This window comes from Passer montanus, unplaced genomic scaffold (genome assembly GCF_014805655.1).
Source record: "Passer montanus isolate IOZ18808 unplaced genomic scaffold, ASM1480565v1 scaffold91, whole genome shotgun sequence".
NCBI lineage: Eukaryota > Metazoa > Chordata > Aves > Passeriformes > Passeridae > Passer > Passer montanus.
In genome coordinates this window covers 20,471-41,045 of record NW_024374479.1, presented here as the reverse complement: position 1 = coordinate 41,045, position 20,575 = coordinate 20,471, and the positions used below count along the sequence as shown (strand labels likewise).

The following is a 20,575-nucleotide window of genomic DNA, read 5'->3' as shown; positions in this document are numbered from 1 at the left end:
AATAGCTGCAGAAGTACTGTCATCCTTCATTAGCAGAGGTACTGCTCTGGCAGCAGCCAAATGCATTTATACAGCCTATTTCTGACAACACACAGAGCATGTCTTTTACTTCAGCTACTCATTTCTCCCTAATTATGACCTAAGACAATTTATAATAATATGCATTAGTCAGTTATTCCTGAGAAAGGTGGATGACTGCTTAGAATTACACAAGAAAATACTCATATGTTTTGCACTTTTCTTGCAGTAAATTTACTCCAAGATTCAACAGTCCCTTTCAACAGTAGCTTCACCATGCAATTTAAAAACTGACTGTTGGAAGAGTTATGGCTTTGTTTACTGCCTTCTCCCAACAGCCAGAACGAGTCTCATAGACTGAACTGACAGCTGCATGAGACAGTACCCAGCCAATAATTACCTACAATCTAGTAAATATGTACTAGTGGTTGTCGTTTGTGTGTCTTGCAGAAATCAAAAGACACAGTAATTCAAATTTGGATAACCAAACAAGGAAAAAAGCCGAGGTCACCTGAGGAAGAGCCGTGCTGCATGCGTTAAGAGCAGACACCAGCAGAGACGGCCCTCACAGAGCTGCGAGGTGTAAGAGCGAGAGAAGCCTAACTCCAGCCTCCGAGACACCCTTCCTCTGCATGGTTTATGCAATGAAGGTCTGAGGGAGGTCGCTCCTGCAGCGGAGCAGGAGCAGGCTGGCAGCGGTGCTCCCACGGCTCAGGCCCGCGACACCGCCTGTCACGGCGTGCTGGGGGAATGCAGGGCTGGCGGGATGCGGGCGGGACCCGAGCCGTTCCCCCCTTAGGCGAAGGGCACTCTTCAACAGCGAGCGAGAGGAGCGCTGAGACTCAGCCGTCCTCCGCCTCACCTCAGCTCCCTTCCCCAGCGGTCGCCCTCCCACCTCTCCTTATCTCAGTTCCCTTCCCACCTCCTTTCCTCTGTCCTGGGATCACCAGCCCTCCCGCTCAACCTCCCCACCCGGCCCTGTAGGCAGAGAGGCGACGCGGGCCGGCCCTCACCGCGCTGCTGTCGCCGTCCTCCGTCCGCTGGTCCTGGATGCTGCCGGCGGCGGGCGAGCCCTGCAGCAGCTGCTCCAGGCAGGCGGTGCTGGGCAGCGAGGAGCTCTTCTGGTGGGACAGGTGCGCCCCGGGCCGGCGCCCCTCCCTGCCACCCGCCGGCCCCTCACAGCCGGCGGCGGGCTCCGGGCGGCGGCCGGGCGGCGGGCCCTTGCCTTGGGGAAGCAGGTGCTCCCGCAGGCGGCGCAGGGCGGAGCCGGACTCGCCGGCCGGCTCCAGCGGCTCGGCTGCAGAGCAGCATAGGTTGGGCTGGGAGGACGAAAAGACGCGGTCTAGCACTTGCCGCCGTCGCTTGAAGCCGCTCCACTTGCCACCGGGCTGGAGGTCCCCTTTGCTGCCGGCCGGCGGCGGCGGAGCGAGGGGCTCCGCAGTGCGGCGCTCGGCTGCTGCCCGCCCGCCTCCGCTCCGGCCCTTGCCCCCCAGCTGCAGGTTCTTCCACAGCCGGGCCTGGAAGGAAACTGCCGGCTCTGCTTCGCTGGGCTTCTCCTCCGTGGTCACTCGGGGCTCTTTGCCCGACTCCATCCTTCTCCTCCTGCGACGGGGGCGGCGGTGGCGGCAGCAGCAGGAGCAGCAGAGCCCGCCGGAGCCTGCCGCCCTCTCTCCGGTGCGGGGCGGACCGAAACGGAGCGGCGCCCGCTGCCGGAACGAGCGCAGGGCTCCGCCGCACCGCCCTCCGCTCAGCGTGGCGCGCCCGAGGGAGGATGGTGCTGCAGCCGTGAGGTTGAAGATAAAGGCAAGACGAAGCCGCCACCCTGGCCCATCTGGGCAGAAGGTTTGCCACTCTGAGCCCACCACCACCCTCGATGGTCGCTCGGTGGCGGCGGGCGCGAAGCCTGGCAAAAAAAGTTATCGGCGAGGCGCAGGGGGAGCAGCGGCTCGCATACAGATAGTGCGGCAATGCACACGAGGACTTGGCAGGAGAGGTTGGCCCTGCCCTCCTGCCCACCTGTTTCCGTACGGGATTGTGGGAGGCCGGCGTGGCGGAGTGTGAGCGCCCCGGCGCTGCGGTCTCCGTGGGGTCGGGAAACACCCAGATCCTCAGTGAAGGTGGGAATGTGAGGCGGCTCCCTGTCCAGCGGACATCATCCCCGACCCACAGTAACTTTGTGGAGGGAAGGTTCAGTGGGGTTTCCTCATGCATGTACAGAAAGCGCTGCGGGAAATGCGGGCCTCGTCACTGGCTCTGTGCGGCAGCGGTGGGTACTGAGTGCAGAGCCCGGCCCGGCAGGACCCGCCAGGCACGGGGGAACAAACCCTCTGCTCGTCTGCCGGTCTCGTCTTTTTTAAATTAAAGAAAACGTTTTCTTATCACACCATGCTGTACTAGTAGTCACATCACCGTATGTTTGGATGTTTCTGTGATTTCAGAACAAATCTTTTGCGTTTCATGAAACAAAGAAGTAAAAGAAACATTCTTGTGTAGCGTGAGCCATACCTTTGTGCAGTGTACTTTCGGTTTCATTTAAAGGGACACTTCTCACAATGGAGGATTTGGCCTCCTGTATTCAACTTCCCCAATAAAGTTTGCAACGAGGCATTTGACAGTACAACTTGTGTTGAACAGAATGTGAGGAAAATTAAAAATACTGAGATAAAATCATCAGGGCCTTGGGAGTTCAATCTACAATATTTGAGAAAATAGCCAAAATATCCTCTGAACTGCTGGTGGTTATTTCTGAGGAGTCCTGCCAATTAAGTGACATTTTCGGACCAGAAAAAGCCAAAGATAGTAATAGAAAAAAGAATAAACCAAAAAGTTTTAAGATAGATAATTATAGATAAGTAACTGATTTTGATCCTTCTAAGTGAATCCAAATAATCAGCTTTTAACTACCTGAAAGAAAAAGCATGAAGTAGCAAAGCTCAAATGGATCAAGGTCTGGAGGAAGCTTATGTGTCCAAATATTTGAGTTGACATCTTTAGATCAAATAAAGAATTTGCTAAAATGAAAACTTCTCAAAAGATTTGTTTCTTGTAAATAATGAGTTTGCTCAATGAGCAGGAATCAAAAGAATAAAAAATAATTGTGTTCGACAGTGAAAAAGGATTAAATATCTTTCAATATACTTATCTGCCTTGTGTTTGACTCTTTTTATTTCCACCTAATACTTGAAACATACAATAAGCAGCTCTTCAGACAGATTTTCAGTTAAAGTGGTGACTTTTCATAAAACCAGCTGATATAGGAAGACTACAACAGTGTCGTTTTACTTTACTAAATATACTGAACTACTCTTGTACCTTTAAATGACTGTTATTTTATCCAGTGATCACATTTTCCTATTAAAAAAAAAGGACCAGAAATTTGTTGTTTGTATAGACATATTCCTTTCAGCAACTAATCTTGGAAGTACATGGAAGCTTGTAGTCTGGGAGGAGTGTACACAAGCCTTCATGTGGCTTGTGCTGTGTTTTTACAAGGCATTCACTGAGTGGTTTCAAGTATCATACTGACAGGCCTCCTGATTATTTTTCCACAAAAGCCAGCATAACGTTCCTTACATGAAAATTGTATCATTACCAAATCTGTACAACCTGCCTCCTTTTTATCCAACCAGCAAGTAGATTTGCTTACAAAGAAAAGGGTCAAAGTATCTTCACCTGTTCGGTTGCAGAAACACTAATTGTCCTCAGGATAAAATCTCTCTGGGCTGACAAGACAGTAAATGGCTATGCTGCAACAGGCAGAGTGGGGTTATTCTAAAATTAATTCAGATCAGGTCATCATAAGCAGTTTTACAACACTGTGAGTCATTCTGCTCATTGAATTACTTGAGCTATTTTCATTTGTTAAAGTTGAAACAGAATTTGGCAGATCACAGCAGAACCTCAAGCTATATTCAAACAGAAATCTCAACACTTAACAATAACATGGATTTAACGCCTGTACAGGTGAGAACAATACTTCTGAATATACAGATAAACATTTATTAGCCTTATAAGCAAGGATATCTGAAAATATTTCTTTGTGCCATATTGCTTCAGTGTTTTGAAAGCTAAAATAAAATAGGACAACAGTAACAATAAAAAAATTATTTGGTATTTCAAACTGAAACCCCAGGAGATCAAGAATGTCTTCTTTATTTCCAGCATGTATGTCAAAAAGGAACTATACATGTCAAAAAGCAAGAACATTTTCTGAGAAAGGCAGCTATCAGTCCCCTCAGAACTATATTTCATATACATATATATATATATATGTCATTACTTTAAGTAGTCTAAACTTATAAAACAAATGTGCCATTCAAAGCTAAGCACTGTGTATTTTTTTTTTAAATACTTTCTAACACTTTTGCAGCCTGTGACCCAAAACCCCAAATTTCTCCAGTGCTTTAGATCAAATAAAAATTTTTGGGTTGGTTTTGCTTATTTCTTGAAAAAGTAAGAAGTTACTATGTTGCTTCTGATATTTAGGTTATTATATATATGTATCTATATTTAGAAATATACTTAATTTTTTAGTTAACTCCTCTGTTTGAAACACCCTTCCTTTTCCCATCATTCAGAATACAGCAAAGATGGTAATATTTTGAAATACATACCAGATATTTATGGAGATGATATTTGTTTAAAGATGGCCTTAGGCTCAAAGACTGAGCATGATTATGATCTCAGCCTGGAACCACATTTTAAACTCCATTTGCATGTTATTTTGCCTTGTTCTTTCACAATGTTTCTTCAGCCTGAATCATTATAGATTTGTGTTTAATTTTTTTAATCAGAGCTATGTTTCAGATCTATAACACAATTTTTAAGTATAGCCTCAAATGTTGTGTTTTGCTTGGTTTTTTTCTCCACAATAGCAATGGAACATTGGCATCCCACTAATGAAATTCAGGTCTTAGCATGATAAACAGTATCTCAGATGACTTCTCCCAAGCTGCTGTAAGCAAGTTTCACATTTTCAAGACAAACATATACTCTTTAACTCTTCTTGTCCATGGTTGTTTTCACCTGAAATCTTCTAACTGATTTTCAGCATGAGACAAGAAATGCATTCGAACATTGAAAGCTTTGAAATTTTGAAAGTATTTAAACTGTGTCATATGATCTTCAGGCAAACATAGCTATAAACAGTATTATAAATCCTATCTTCACTCACAAGTACACAATAATGAGTACATTTCTTCTTGAATTTTATACAGATAATTATGCTCCGGCCACATAGGGCTCCTCTAATGTGATGAAACATAGCATCTCACAAATCCAATTGCAGCTTAGCTCTGAAAAATGCTTCATTGCCTTAATGTAGTTTTGAGTATTTTTAACCAGCTATTGAATTTTTTGGTCAATATGGATTCAGCCATTAATCCATTAATTAGGATAGTTCAAGCTTCAAAATGTTTTTCTGAAGCAGGAGGACGTTTATGGAAGTACTGTGAAGATTATAAGTTGCACTGTTACGAAAAGTTGATTCAATTTACTGGAGACTGATTTCCCTTCCTTGTCTCTAATATTTTAACCATATTGCTAGCTTTCTGCCCATGTTCTTTAGCTATTTGTTTGACTGTTGTTTTTGATCCCTGACACAGTTCTTCTAATGACATTTACAGGAAGGTCTTGTGCAGCTTCTGGGAATAAAGGAAAGAAAAATACAAGTCACAGAGCTCAGCACTGGTCTATATAAGCCATGTTCAGCACTTCAAAATACATAGTCTGCCCACATGCCAGTCTGCACACAACGGTGGGAAATCTAGCAAGGCATTCTCACAGCTGAGAAGAAGGAGGCTGTCCCTAAGCATCAAGATCTGGCACTCCTAATGTTAGCAGACATTCCACCTTCAGAAAGGGAAAGAACAGGGAGTAATGGCTTTAAACTGAAAGACAATAGCTTTAGATTAGTTATTAGTAAGAAATTCTTCACAGGAGCAGGCTGCCCAGAGAAGCTATGGATGCCCCAGCCCTAAAAACATTCAAATCAGACTGGAAGAGGCTCTGAGTAAACTGGTCTGGTGGGAAGTGTGTCTGCTCATAGCAGGGAGTTGGAACAAGATGACCCTTAAGGTCCTTTCCAGCCCGACCATTCTATGAATCTATGATTCAGATTGCACCACTGACCATACAGCTCTTTTTAAAAAAAAATTAGTTCGGGCCCAGTTTTTTATCATCAATATTAGTACTAAATACAAGTGATGTTAGGGTTAAATTGTAGGATTAATTTTAAAGTTTTCAGTGCAAATCTTTTGGGCAGTAGTCCCTGACAGCTTTCATATCTCTGTTGGAGCATCACCAGTGGTGAACCTTTTTCCATTCCTGCTATTTTTTTCAAGTGTCTCCTGTTGATGCTCCAAAGATGTATGAAGAGCTGAATATGTACACCAACTACGGCAACACCCAGAACATTTATGGATCTTTACACTTAACCTATGTTTATTTCAACTGCCACTGAATGAATTTGGAGAGAGTGATTTTTTTCCTTTCTTGATTTACTTATTCACAGATTATCTCTGCTTAAAATCATTTCCCCTTCCAACAGCATTCTATGCTCTCAATATCCCAAGGAGATATAAGCATTATGGCATTTTTTCCATTAATATTGCTGACATTTAAAATTGCCTCTCGATTCTGCAAGTGGCACTACTTGCACTAATGCAAGTGGCACTAATTGTAATAAGCAATTTCAATTCCATTTGAAATTAAGGACTGTAGAAGACTCATGTGATCTCCTTCATTTCCTCCGCATCCTGGCACTGGCATAAGAAGGAGCAGGAAAGGAAAAGGTTGATTGGAGAATAATTTGGAGCTTGCATGTGTATATATATAGATATAAAATCTGAATCACACTGTCTTTTCTGTTCTTTCCTCAAACCGCTGAGCTCATTTAAATACAATTTCATATAAATTTCTACTTTGGTTCCTTTCTATTCACGAATTAGTAATAAAGTATAAATACAAAGCGATAAATTATTTATTAGTATAAAGCAAACAACCTATATAAACCTACATTATGACTCTTTCTTGTTTTGAACATATTACATATACCTATGTGTTAGACAGACTGTCTTTTCTTAAATAAGTTCTTCCATAGACTATAGTAATTTCAGGCACAGAATGTAAATATTTCATTTTTCAGTCTTTGGAGTTCATCACATGGTGTATGATACATGCTGCACAAGACCAGCCAAGTTTAGTGCATTTTAAGGAATAAGTAATATTTCTTGACTGCTAGATTTCTGGAGTACTGGCTTGAGATACAACTGTCTCAATTCTAAACTCAGTTATTTTAATGAGTTCAGTACTATATAATTTTCCCCCTGTTGTTTGACCTCAAATTTCTCTCTTTACTGCATTTCAATCTGAATATTCCATGATCTGTCATTATATTAGGCCTGGACCTGCCTTGTTTATGTACCCATCTCCTCTGCATCTCCCAAAGTTAATTGCTGCCTTTTTCCTAAAAAGCCCTTTACTACTTCCTTATGGATACCCAGGATTTTCTAAGACAGCATTATTATTTTAAATATATTTTTCCCTCTCTTTTGCAAAACTTCTGTTCTTGGAAAACCATTGTCTGCATTTCTGCTGCCTGCTGTTGGCTCATTCTGAGTTTCTTCAACCAGGTGTGAATTTAGCAGCTACATGACATGGCTTCTACAAACCATAAATCTAATTGTATATAGCTGGCTGATCTTTTCCACTGAGTCATATTCTTTAAGCTGTTTTCTTGTCTGAAGACATTGAAGGCTATCTGGTATGGAATTCAAAAATACCTTGTTTCTTAATTTTAGCTGAAAGTTTTAGTTCCTATTTTATCTGCAAGTTCAGCTTTCTTGTTATAGCTGCCTATGAAGTTACCCAAATAAAATATCACTTGGCTGTTTCTGTCCTTATGGTTTTTTTTGTTCAATTTGGCTGTCTCCATGCTTATTCTTTTTTTCCCCCAAATTTCTGGCAGCTCCGAGAATCAAAAGAGATTTCTGTAACTGTATACCTGTTCTTATTGAATATCCTCTAAATAAGGTTTTTGCTTTGATGTATCCATTCAACTGCAATCTTATTTGACTGCCACCTTTCAGGCTTTGAGAAACTTGTTTCAAGCCACAGTGGCCCCTCATTGGTGATTGAGAGAGACGGGGACAGGTGACTGGTGATCAGAATCCAAATTTTCTGTGGGCTATGTATGCCTCTATACCATTCTAGGAAGCCTAGTAATTTTTTTACTGCAATTAAAATTAATCATCACACAAACTAACTCATACATTTTTGCAATGTCTCTTCTACTTGCAGAAATTGATTCAAGCTGCTTCCCTGTTGCCAGTTTGTTCCAATCCTCTTGTAATCTTCAAAGCTCTGTTTGTTCTTGCCAAGGCATTCTGATTATCAATTTTTTTTATGCTAATCAGTTCCAAATTACTCTCTCTTTTTGCAACAACAGCCCCCTGTACCAGTCATAGAGTAACAAGATTTTAACCATAGCCCCAATATTCTGATATTTGACATGACAAAGCTACCAGTGTCTCTTTATCTCCAAAATTTTCCTCAGTATTAGGACCCATCTTTGTACTTTGTAGCTGTCATTACTAATTTATTCACTATTATGATCTTCTCTCTCTCTTTTTTTTTCCTTCTTCTTCTATAAAAACATTTGGGTATTATGTTTTGTGTTATTTTATTTTATTTTATTATTTTGTTGGGGTTTTTTTTGTTCTGGCTCCCAGAACAATCCCTTGGCAAAAGTTACTGATGCCACTGTTGTATTGCTATTCACATAGCCACTGAGCCTATGCTTGGGCAGTTTCCTGAGATTACCTTGCTGCTTTTCTGTTCTCCCCATTCTTTACGTCTTTCAGAGCTGCTCATCACCTGCATGGTGGAAAAATGACAAGACCATCTGCTGCTCTTCTTTGGTCTGCATCTATTATCCATCTCCCTTGTGGCTGCATTAATCCAAACATAAAGTACTTTTGGGAATGGAAGAAGGAATAAAAGAACTGTTCCTACCAACTGAGTCCTTATGAGCACCACATCCACTGATCCACACTGACCACAATGGTCCCTGCTGTTATCACATAACCTGTGAATTGGGAATGATGGAAGGAGAAATAGCTCTGCCTCCAGAGACCAGTGAAGGCAAATGATAATTTTATTCCTTTCCTTTAATGCTCAAAGAGTGACAAGAATGCATGCTGTCTCCCTGAGCTCTGCTAATGCTGTGGTGGACTTGTCAGCAGTGACAGAAGGCCAGGCCCTTAGACATAAGACATGCCCCTTTGACTGCCCTTGGATAAGACAGCGTCCCGTATCAGTGGGAAGTGCTATGTGGTGCTGCTTCTGATGCTCAGGTTCCATGCCAGCAGGTGCCAGCAGTGCACACTGTGCAGTACAAACAGCACAGGTTTGAGGAGGCTTTGAGGTCCTCCACGTTGCCCTCCTACCTGCTAATGGAAGTACAGAATGGACCCCAGACTTCTTAGTCACTGCTTTGCTCTGTGATCTGCTCAGCAAGGAGACTCTCTTCCACAGCCACATGATCTATCAGCTTGTTCTTCCCACACTGGTGAGGGAGTTGGAAGCTGTGGGAAATGGGAGGCTCTCAATTATCTTCCTGAACTCTGGTAACTGAGAGAGCTCAGCCTCTCTCTTTGCCTTGCAGTGAGCATGTATTGTAGGTTGAGGTGGAGATTTTAAGAGTAGATCCACTCCCCATTCCTGCCATAATCCCTCATCCTTGGGTGCCCCATACCTAAACAACTTCACTAGGAATATGCCAAGACTGCGACAGATTTAGAGATAACTAAACTGGTTCCTCAAAAAACTACAGGGCATTCACAAGTGAACTAACCCCAGCACAGATGATACTGGAGCAAGAACTACATGTCAGTAGTTCAGACAGCACCAAATGTCAGATGAACAAACCTCCAGCAGCCTGTAGGGATAAGAAAATATAGTGCTTCTATCCCTCTCTCGTCACAGACAACACCTCTCGTGTTGTCTGCACCTACTCCCACACATGGTTGCCTTCTGGAAATCACAAAACTGTGATGTCTTTCTTACACCTTGTGTTGTGGTTTAGAGCAGGGAAATTGGAAATAACAGTGTAAATAAATATCCCTAGGTTGCCTGCTTTTATTTTATTAATGGAACTGCAATTAAATATGAACACATGTTCCAGTGTAATCCCCAGAGAATAAAATCCTTCTTTTAAAATCATAACTAGTAACTCTAAATTCTAAGAATTCTTTTTTTTTTCCCATGGGAAAGAATTTCTACACAACTGTTTTATGATTTGAGTTGTTTTAAAGTGTTTATGTAAGTGATTTTTTTAACCATTATTTTGCTGTGGGACTTGATTATCCTGTTGGCATTTTGGATATTTACTCTTTGCATTCTGGCATTTGAGTCAGCTTTTTAATATTCTATAGTTTCACTATAATTTATGTCTCCTTTTGGATGGCATTTAATCTGAGAACATTTACTGGCTCATTAAATGACTAAGGCTGGAATGTTTTAATCTTGTCTCCGTGATGCATTTTCTATAAGCCACAACTATGTTTTTTGTAATACACTAGTAAAAAAGAGTCTTATTTACTTATCTGAAACACTGCAGCATTTTGCTGCTCTCAATAAAGTAGAAGAAAACAACTTTATTTTTTCTTAAGTTGACATGGAAGATGAACACAGATATTTCACATCATGCTTCTTACAAAAACATGATATAGCCCCATTTAGGAATTACCAGTGATTGCAAAGCTGGACACAACAATCAGGGTAATATACACAGTCAACTTCAGGCCTATAACATATGGTATTAGGTGGGTATTAGAGCTTTCTGAGGGAAAGACATACTCAATTATTTCATAATTCTGTGTGTAATACAGAACTTCATGACTTTCAACATCTCAAAGTTGTCCAACACAAATCGATAATAAAAGAACCATTATCATCTAAGGGTTGTTTTACCACTAGTTCAAACAAGGCCGGAGGCAGCCTAGTCTATATCACAAAAATTACCTATCAGCTGTTCCTGAGAAAGTGTCTTTGCATATTGTTCCATTGGGAGCATTTTATAGATTAAAAAAAAAGGAAAAGGCAAAACGCATTCTGCATTACCATGGGGTTGACAAATAATAATTTCAGGCAGTAATTTTGGGGTTAGGTCATGTTTTTGGAGAGAAAGATCTCCAGAACAAATCCTATAAGATGCGGGCAAATCGAGCAAAGATATTTTGCCTAAAGTTGGTGTTCAGTCAGGTGGGATTCAACAACAACAACAACAACAACAACAACAACAACAACAACAACAAAAAAAAGTTCCTAATGTCATTCATCTTCCATGATTCCACATGTTCAACATTCAATGTTCAATGCTGATTCAATGTTCAGCATTGTTTTCCTTGATGTGGTATTAGAACTACAGCTTATCCTGCTTTATACTCAATACTGATCTGAAATGACTTGTCAGGCAGGGCTAACTTCTTGTCTTATTCTAAAAGGCACCAGTAAAAGACAAAACCAAAGCAATTGTGTTTAAACAACTGTTGTAGTTACCCTAGGTTTGTCTTATATGGAATGAAGAGAGCAGAATTTTTAGATCTGTGAATACATCCAAGACAAACTCTGAAAATGGAGCTGAAAAAACATTTTAGCTTCGGGTCAAACAATTTTATGCACTAGGAAATAATTTAAAGACTCGGGAGGAAGTACCTGAGCATTGCTGAAAGTTTTCGGCCTGTTCCCATCTGTTAAATTGTGAAGCAACATGGAGCTTGGTTGGTGCATTGTAGGTCAATCACTGGGGCATGTTGCAGCTGCAGTAACTCATAGTTACTTTGCAGAAGGTAATTTGATGCTTTTATAAGGTGATAGAATTGATAGATCTAGCTCTGTCTGACATTTTTGTGATTGATTTTAAGTATTTCAACAGAACACACAAATAAAAAATTATTTTCTACTTCAAAACTTCAGAATTTTTGTTGTCCTGGGGAACCAACATCATATCTCATTATATTAGACATATATACATACATACAACATTATATCTCTGTATCTGCACAGCTGACACATTGCAAATGAAAAACCACAATAAATCTGATTTTTCTCTTGTCCAGGTTGTGGGGGGTGGAGCTTAGTGCCATGTGAGTATGGCTAGGTTGCTATTCTATACCACTCTCATCATTACTGGGGGAGTTGTCCCAGGGGAAGGAAAGATCAGCACACCCCTCAGTGGGGAGAACTGAGCTATTTTGTTCCAGTCTCCTCAGCAGGAAGATTGTTGGGTTTGTTGCAGACCACCTCCTCTGGTGCTGCTGCCCATTCTCTGCCTGTCACTTCGAGACATGGCTCTAAGATGCGGTGTTAAAAAGTGGCAACGCAGCTCCAAGGTCTGCTGAAAATCAGCACCAGTGTAGAAAGCAACACAGGAGGCCAAGAAGCTGAGACAAGCCCAAGGCCAGCTGAGCCTGACCAGAGCCAAAAGGAGCAAAGCTGAGCCGAGCTCAAGCTGCTGAGCTAAGGGAAGCTGAGCAGAGCTGGGCAGAGCAGTCAAAAGCAGCAGTGCCAGAAACGGCAGTAGGGGATGTTGCCCAGCCTCTGAAGCCATGGTGCCTCACAATGCATGTTATCTAGCTCTTGGGTGCTTCTCCCACAGCTCTTTCCATTGTTGTGGGCAGGTACAGCCAACGGCAGGAAGCAGCTGCCATCTTGTATTTATCCCATGGGTCATATGGACACAAGCCATGGCGGAGCCTCTGCCATCTTGTCTTTGTCTCAGCAACCACATGAAACCAAGCTGAGGTAGTGAACACCTTTTCTATATGTAAAGCACCTTTGCTCTTTGTATTAATGTTTTAATGACTTTTTCTTCTGTTACTTGGTGTAACTTGTTCCTTTTTGTGTTGTATTTCAGCAAATTGTTATCTCAGCCCATAGTCTGTATCAATAACAGGACCTAATCTAGCAGCACCCACATAATTCAATTCAGGTAAGCTAATTTTCTGCAGAACATAAAAATAATTTTATTTGCAAAGCTCTTAAAAGCAAATTTACCTGTTACACAGCAGCAGAGTAAGTATTACCAATCTTTGTTACTTTGCAGAGAAGCATTCTTACTTTGATCAAATAATTTAAGAAGTCCCCTTCGTCTGGGAAGTTATGATCAGAGAACTTGAGTTGGAAAAGCAGAAATTTAGAAAAAGTAGAGTAGCTGACAAAAAGGTAGACTATATCAAACAAGGAGGAAAAGTATGTGTGAGATGATTTACTTGGTGTGGTGGTCTTAATTGATGTCATCTATAATGGGAATATTCTCAAGTGAAAAAAACAGTAACGTTTCATAATAATGAAAAAAAATCACAGTATCACAGAATCACAAAAATAATAAATAATGTTTATTTTGAAGCAAAGACCTATAAAGGCACTTTATATTCCGTTAAGTATGTGAAATATATGTATGTATATTTATGCGTATACAGATGAAACCTGGTTAAGAGTGTTTGCTTGTGTTTCCCCACTTTGTACTGTGTTTTCTGCTGGACAAGAACTGGTTGTGTAGAGAACGGAAAAACATGATTGTCTGATAGCTGTGTTGAGAGTATAAGGTATCAGTCCCACACCTTTACCTGCAAAGAGTCACCCTAACTGTCCCAATTCTTTATGGCAGGTGTTTGGAATTATATAAAAATCCAAAGTATCTAGCATTGAAGAAACAAATGTGGATCTTCTATCCTAGAAGCAAGCCAATTTGGTTGTGTGACATGCAAGAGGCTTCCTTAGCACCTGCTCTTTTATGGAATTTGTAAGGAAACCAGAAATTACTGTTTTACTTGAAAGATTTTCCACACCTCATGGTTGCATAGGAAGGGTTTGGTGTTTCAAGATTAATCGACTGCTGCCTTTGCTGTTCTATGCATCTAGTAGCTGCAGTATGATAAACTTCCCCAGTGAGATTTGTTCCTTCTCTGGTCCCCATGGAACAGCATAGTGAATATTTATTTTTCTTCTTTTGGGCCATTGTGTGCAGAATGTACGATATATTAGGCATTCAAGTCTACATATTTGTGCTGAGTTATAGCTCTGTCCTAGAGCATGATAGGATCTTCAGACAGGATCCTAAAACAAGGAAGCTGGCCAAGCTGCTTTTATCCTCTAATAACCAAGTTCCTCTTGTGATTCTTCCTAACCACATTGCAAATGCTCTCACTGCCCAAGTACCCATTCCATCATTTCACTTCCACTAATCCTTCTCAGCACAGTAATTATGCACTGCCTTTTTTTATTTATTATCTGTGTTATTTAATCTCTTTCATTCTTCTTTTGACTAGTTTGCTTTTTCAGAGTTGTCTTTGCCTTTTCATTTCAAGTGAAATCAGAAATTCTGTCAAAATCAGTTACACAGTGCCGGGGTCGGCTGTTACTTGTCTCTGCCCCAGCACGGGAAAAAGTGGTTCTGGGTAGGCCGCGCTCTCGAAGAAGGAGTCTGGACTCTTGCTTTTAGGTCTTCAGTCGAGTTTATTATTTCTTATCTACAAAAATTTTCTGTCTGTCCAGCCGAGGTCCGATCAGCAAGACAGCCAAAGGCACTCTCCCCCGCCCACGAGGCGGTTGTCTCTTTTATAATGAAAATTACGTATTAGATATTTACCTTTACTTCCCAATACTTTCTGCCCTTGTTGGCAAGTGTACTCTTTCTATGAACCAATCCACACACGCCAACACCATCCTGAACATGGATGCCAAGGAGAAGAAAGAAGAAGGACAGGGCACGCCCAAATTCCTCCATCTTGGGACTCCTGATCCATGCACAGAATTCTAGACCCCCCTGTACAACACATAAAACCCCCCTGTACAGTGCATTCTAACTTAAGTTCTAACAAGTGAATAACATCCCCTCACCATTCAGACATGAAATTCTCTCATCTCCTCACTTTCAGGTGTCATTTCTTTAAAAGGATCAAAGTCAAGCCACCAGGTACTTTTGGCAACATTCCAGGGCCTCCGAGCCCCCCAAGGGTTGTCTCGGTAGCTCTGGACATCCGGAGTGATGTACTGAGTTCCCACAACACAGTCTGTCATAGCATATTTCAACTCTGAGTGCCAGATATAAGAAGTTCAAAGTATCAAAACATTTTCAGGAATATTATGATAAAAAGTAAAAGGTTAAAATCCATTTAATCATCACTTGAACATTTCCCTGCTTGCTTATACTACTTAGATATTTAAAGACTTTTTTTTCAAAAAATACTTCCTTTCTTTCTTATTTATGACAGATGTGCTTTTTTTCCTGGTGGTATTTTCTCCATCCTTGAAAGTATCCATGAGAAATGCACTCATTCGCAGGAAATTAGGAACTAAGTTTAATGATTTTTCTTTCACGATGAGCTCTTTTTGTCATTTTCTCAAAGAACCTGTGACAACAGCTGGTCAAAGAGTTAATTATGCATAGAAGAAAAACAATTTTGGTCTAATGAAATTTTTGGGAACATTTTAAAATCAAAAGGGCTAATGAGTGATGTTGAAAATCATTTGATGTATTATGTGACCCAGAAATGGAGACTACAGTTTATGAAACAAATTATTTAAAAAGTGTTTGTACTTAAAACCACAAATAGCTACAACTGAGGATCAGTGACAACTATCTCAATGTTCACATTTTTGTATACTCTTGGAGGGTGACAGGTGTGCACTGTTTAGCTAATGACCGACAGACTATGCCATGAATCCTTCATCATTTGATCTTAAGGTATTTAACTGCACACTGGCACATACAGAAAACTCATACAGACAAATTTTAGAAAAATCTGGAAATTAATTAATACCAGGGAAGCTAAGCTGCAGATCTCTTTGACAAATTGCAGGGTTTATAAGCCCTTGCTTCTACTGCCAGAATCTTGGAAGCTCTGCACACCTGTGAGGGCCCTGGTTCAGAGGCAGCAGTGCAGACAGTGCTGGGCTGGGCAGAGCTGGTTTCCCTAGGCCCCTGCTGAGGTGCTGTGGGCAGTCAGGGTCACCTGCAGCCCCAGAAATGCCATCAAGGGAACCCCAGTGGAATCTTACGTACATTTCTACACATCTTTGCCAAACCAACACACTCCTGTTTGCAAAGGTCTTGTGCAGACTCTCATTAAATATCCTTCTGAGACACAGCTGTTCAGCACAGCTCCTGTGTCAGCTTTTGTGGAAGAGCAACTGTTTCTGAATTCAGTGTTTGTGAAGAAAACTTTGTACACATAGCAAAAAAAAAAAATCTGTTGATCAGTCACATTGTCAGGACAAAAAATAACTACACACAACAGGAGCAGTCCTTTTTTGTTCTTTTTTTTTTCCTTGTGCTGCAGTATGGGTATCATATGCAGTATGGATTGGATGCATTTATTCTTTAACACTGTACTTTGAAGGGGTTTAAGGATGTGGCATCTTTCATCTCTGATGTTTTGGATTAGTACTAACACTACCTCAGGTGTGTAATGCTAGTGACCCAGAACATCCTAGATGCAAGATGCTACAGACTAGTATCATTCCTCTCTGAAAAAGTTGTTCAATTGGCCTAAAAACTGCATAGGAAAAAACAGCATAGGAATCAATAATGTTCTTTATTACTAGTCCTGAGGGCTGGGATGCTGAAGTATACCTAGTCTGTCATGACCCTCACCTGCTATCCTTCAAATTCTGTTTCTGAGACAGTCATGTTTCTAAATGCTAAGAATATGTAAAATTCATACTCCATGGGATATGCATGATTTTTGATTCTGGATCAAGAATGACTGACCTACCAGTTAATTTACCAAAAAGAAGTCAACATGGATATAAAGTCCATAATCTTAATTTCTCATATAAGGTTTGCAGTAGATCTTTCTAATTTGCTCTTTCTAGTGTTTTATTACTGGATTTCCAATGACAAATGACGGTGTGGAATAGAGTCCATAAAAAGCATTTCTCTGCCTTTAACTTTCAGCACTGTAGTGATATGGTGTACAGATCCATTTCTTGTTTGGTTTCATTAACACACAGAAATCTGGCCTGTATTTTGTTCACAAGTAGAAAGCAACGAGTAAATACTGCCAACAATTATTTTGTCCAAAATAGATGGCAGTGCTTACTGGGAAGAGGACAACACTTTATAAGAAATAGAATGTAAGTGCCATGATACTGTATGAGGAGATTTTCTGTATTCTAGTAAATTCACTTCTACGTAAGTAATTCTGCACCGGGACCCCAAATTCTTACCACCTGAAACAGCCCTGTGGCACTAGACTGAGACTAGCAATAATATGTGTGGACAAGGCTGCAGGTTTTGCTTATTTAATAAAATTAGACTGTCACATGCTGAGAAAACCTGCTGTCCACATCCATCATTACCTATACTTTGTAATTACAATTCACAGGGGATTGCCTACTGTGCTGCTTCCTTGCAGAGACCTAAATAACCTGCCATCCACTGAGATCTTCAGACTGTGCACCTGTGTGGATGTGGGCAGTAAGCAGGGTAATCCCCTTTTGAGCTAAGTGGAAATGACGTTTCTCTTACCTGAATTCAGGCCACATGCATTTTAGGGTTAAGCCAAGGTGAGGGACAACAAAAATAGCAATATTCTGAAGGAATTTGTAGTCAGGCTTTCTGTTCCTTCTCTCTTGGTGCAGTCAATGAAACCCTCTCAGACATCTTCAAGCAATCATATTAATTAATATATGATAAATGACATTTTAATTCAGGACACATTCTCCTTAGTGAATATGCACAACAGTGCTCACTGTCTTGTTATGTATAGGAAGATAAAACCACCACCTGACAGCAAGTGGTTTGGGACAGCATAAATACGCCCAAAAAATGACATATCCAGTCCTTTACAAATTTCCTGTGTTAAATTTTGATCAAATTATAAAGACGTGCTAAAACAATAAAGAAGTTCATGAGTAATTTTCTTCCTGGAAGACACAAATATTCTCCGCCATCATAACTTGAGATATTCACTGTTGGGTAGGAAAAAATAACATGGCCCTCCCTGCTGTACTTTGCACCTGGAGTTAGTTACTCCAGATGTCCTACTACTGCTTACATATGGGAATGGGAACATGTCACTTCTCCCTGAACAAGAGGAGGCTGTTCACTGCCTCTGGTTATGCCTTGTGTGACCTTCTCTAGGAACCACAAGAAAGGGTCACCATGTCGGCAGTCTGCACAAGCTTAGAGGAATCAACCATCAACATTTTTTGGAGGGATAGTTACAATGAAATATTGTTTGACATTTGCTAAGTAGATTAAATATCCTAGATTTTAGGGAAAAGTGTTGGTGATATGCTTATTTGGTAATCCATTTGAATTGACTACATAGTCTTTCTGATCTTCACAAGCTGATGATCTGTCATTGACAAGGACTTAAGCATTCTATGCCATAGGAATGCCAGCTCATTTGAGGTAACATTATCTTCATTACACTGCATTTTATTTTTGTGTTCCTTCTTTTTTTTACAATAAAAATACTCATTTATATTTACACATTCTGTCAGTTTAAACAAAATTCAATTAAAAACACAGGAGTTATGAAATAGTATTTATGAGTTCAACAAACCTTCTTATGCTTTCCATAGGAGCTTTTATTCTGTAAATAAAATTGCATAATTCTTATTGGGCATCACAATGTTCAGCCAAATCTCTCAGAACTATAAATGGAAGAAAATGTTATAAAATGTTACAAAATCAGTGTACTCAGAGTTGTTTCCTAAGGGACTCCTAACACTCATTTTTGAGTCATAAGGAAGGCTGATATTTTTGATAAATCTAACTCTGGTATTTTAGTATTTTGGAACAGGGATGGGATTTGAAACGTCTTTTTGCTTCTGCATTCATCCAGCACGAGGGTGACGGAAAAATTCCTCTCTTCTTTGGCAACTTTCACTATTTTTCATAAGCAGTACTCTTCATTGGCAATACTCTGCCAATTTCATAGGCAGTATTTTTCATAGACTCTCCTATGATTATTTTTCTTTATGTTTGTTTCCATCCTGGACTATGTCCCAGTTTCTATCTAATTTGTTTTATTCTATTGGCAGCAAAATATTCTACATTTTTTGATTGAAACATATTTGAACCAAATGTATTTAATTCCTATCAACAACTGCAAGCCAAATTTCTTCCTTCAGTTGCATCCCACAAAACATTTCTCTGAGTCAACTTTTACTTCTTCCCCTAACAAAAATAAACTTGCTCATGTTGACATTTTTTGTGTCTCAAGATATTTTAGAAAAACATGACCATGTCTGCTCTCTCTATGGAGATGACTACATGCATGTATTTCAAACTTTAACCTACATTACTTGTTCTTCTCCATGGCTACCAAGAGAGTAATTCTTCATGGCTGAGTCACTCAGAGTGACTCACTGAACCTCTCAAAGACACAATACATGTCTCTTAAAGTCATAGTATGAGCATCTTGCAAAGATGCTATGCAAGTGTTGACCAACAGAGATCACACTAAAACTTATTCTCCCTCAACTGCTGCAAGTACTGCAATTTCTAAAATAATTGTGATACCATTCTTGCAAGAAATAGGAGGAATGCAAGCAGTAAGCAGCCTAACAGCTGAACTGAACCATATAGACAGCAATCTCAATGAAGAGCTGTCCTCATGGAACACAAGGAAGTCTTGAAGCCAGAGCCATTCATTTCCCACTGGATGATTGGCTGATGCTGTTCACTCCCAAAGCTGCCTGCCATGAGGACTAGCAAGGGTTGGAAGGGTTAAATAAATTGGTGTTTTTGAAAAGGACTTTAACTCACTGCACTGAGCTTTATTAAGTGTTTTCCACTCCTAAGCACTGACTGAAACAACAAATTATTTTGAACAAGACATGTTCTGCTCATCATTGAAAAATATGATGACAATATGATAACTGAGATAAGTGAGGCAACATTTCCTACTAATGTGGAGCTAATACCCTTCATATAAGAAGCTGTAAAGTCTAATTGGAATAACTGTCTAGTCATTCAGTAAATAAAAACCCAGTAAAGCAGCACATCTCACTAGACCTAGTAGTCTGATGTGTAGGAAAAGCTATATTATCTTGCTAATTTTGTTTTCTATATGTTTTATCAAAAAATATCCTGAGTTTGAAGCTCCAAAATGTTGCATTTTACACTGACTGTGTATGCACATATATACAAACCACTGCACTAGCATCACTGCTTTCTCTGACACCCACCCTCATCTTTTCTATTCTTGCTGCATACACGTTTTTTAGCTCAGTATATACAATTATATCATGATTCTTGCTAATAGAATCAAGAATTGCCAGATTTTGAACTGAAACGTACACAACAGTAATTTTAATTGCTGAATGTGACAAAAAAAATCTCCAACCACCACCAAGTCAGAGTTCACAGGGTAGGATTGCTCCCAACAGAAGTCTTCCTGTGGAACAGATAAAAGTGTGGTGATATCCATCTGATTTAAAAAAAAAAAAAAAAACAAAACAAAACAAAACAAACAAAAAAAAAACAATCAAACAAAAAAACCCCACCAAAACAGTTGAGAATTATAATGAAAAAAAAAGA

General features: G+C 40.3%; 1 protein-coding gene across 6 annotated transcripts in view; it reads right to left on the bottom strand.

The window, feature by feature from the left end:
• MCTP1 (multiple C2 and transmembrane domain containing 1) overlaps positions 1–1,648 on the bottom strand; it is a 215,445-nt gene extending 213,797 nt beyond the window's left edge. For all 6 annotated transcript variants that reach the window (XR_005626156.1, XM_039695677.1, XM_039695678.1 and 3 more), the window contains exon 1: positions 1,032–1,648. Coding sequence is in view for 5 of the 6 variants with exons in the window: in XM_039695677.1 (XP_039551611.1) it covers positions 1,032–1,610 (579 nt within the window). In the remaining variant the exon portion in view is untranslated. The remainder of the gene's footprint in view (positions 1–1,031) is intronic.
• Positions 1,649–20,575: the final 18,927 nt, after the last annotated feature.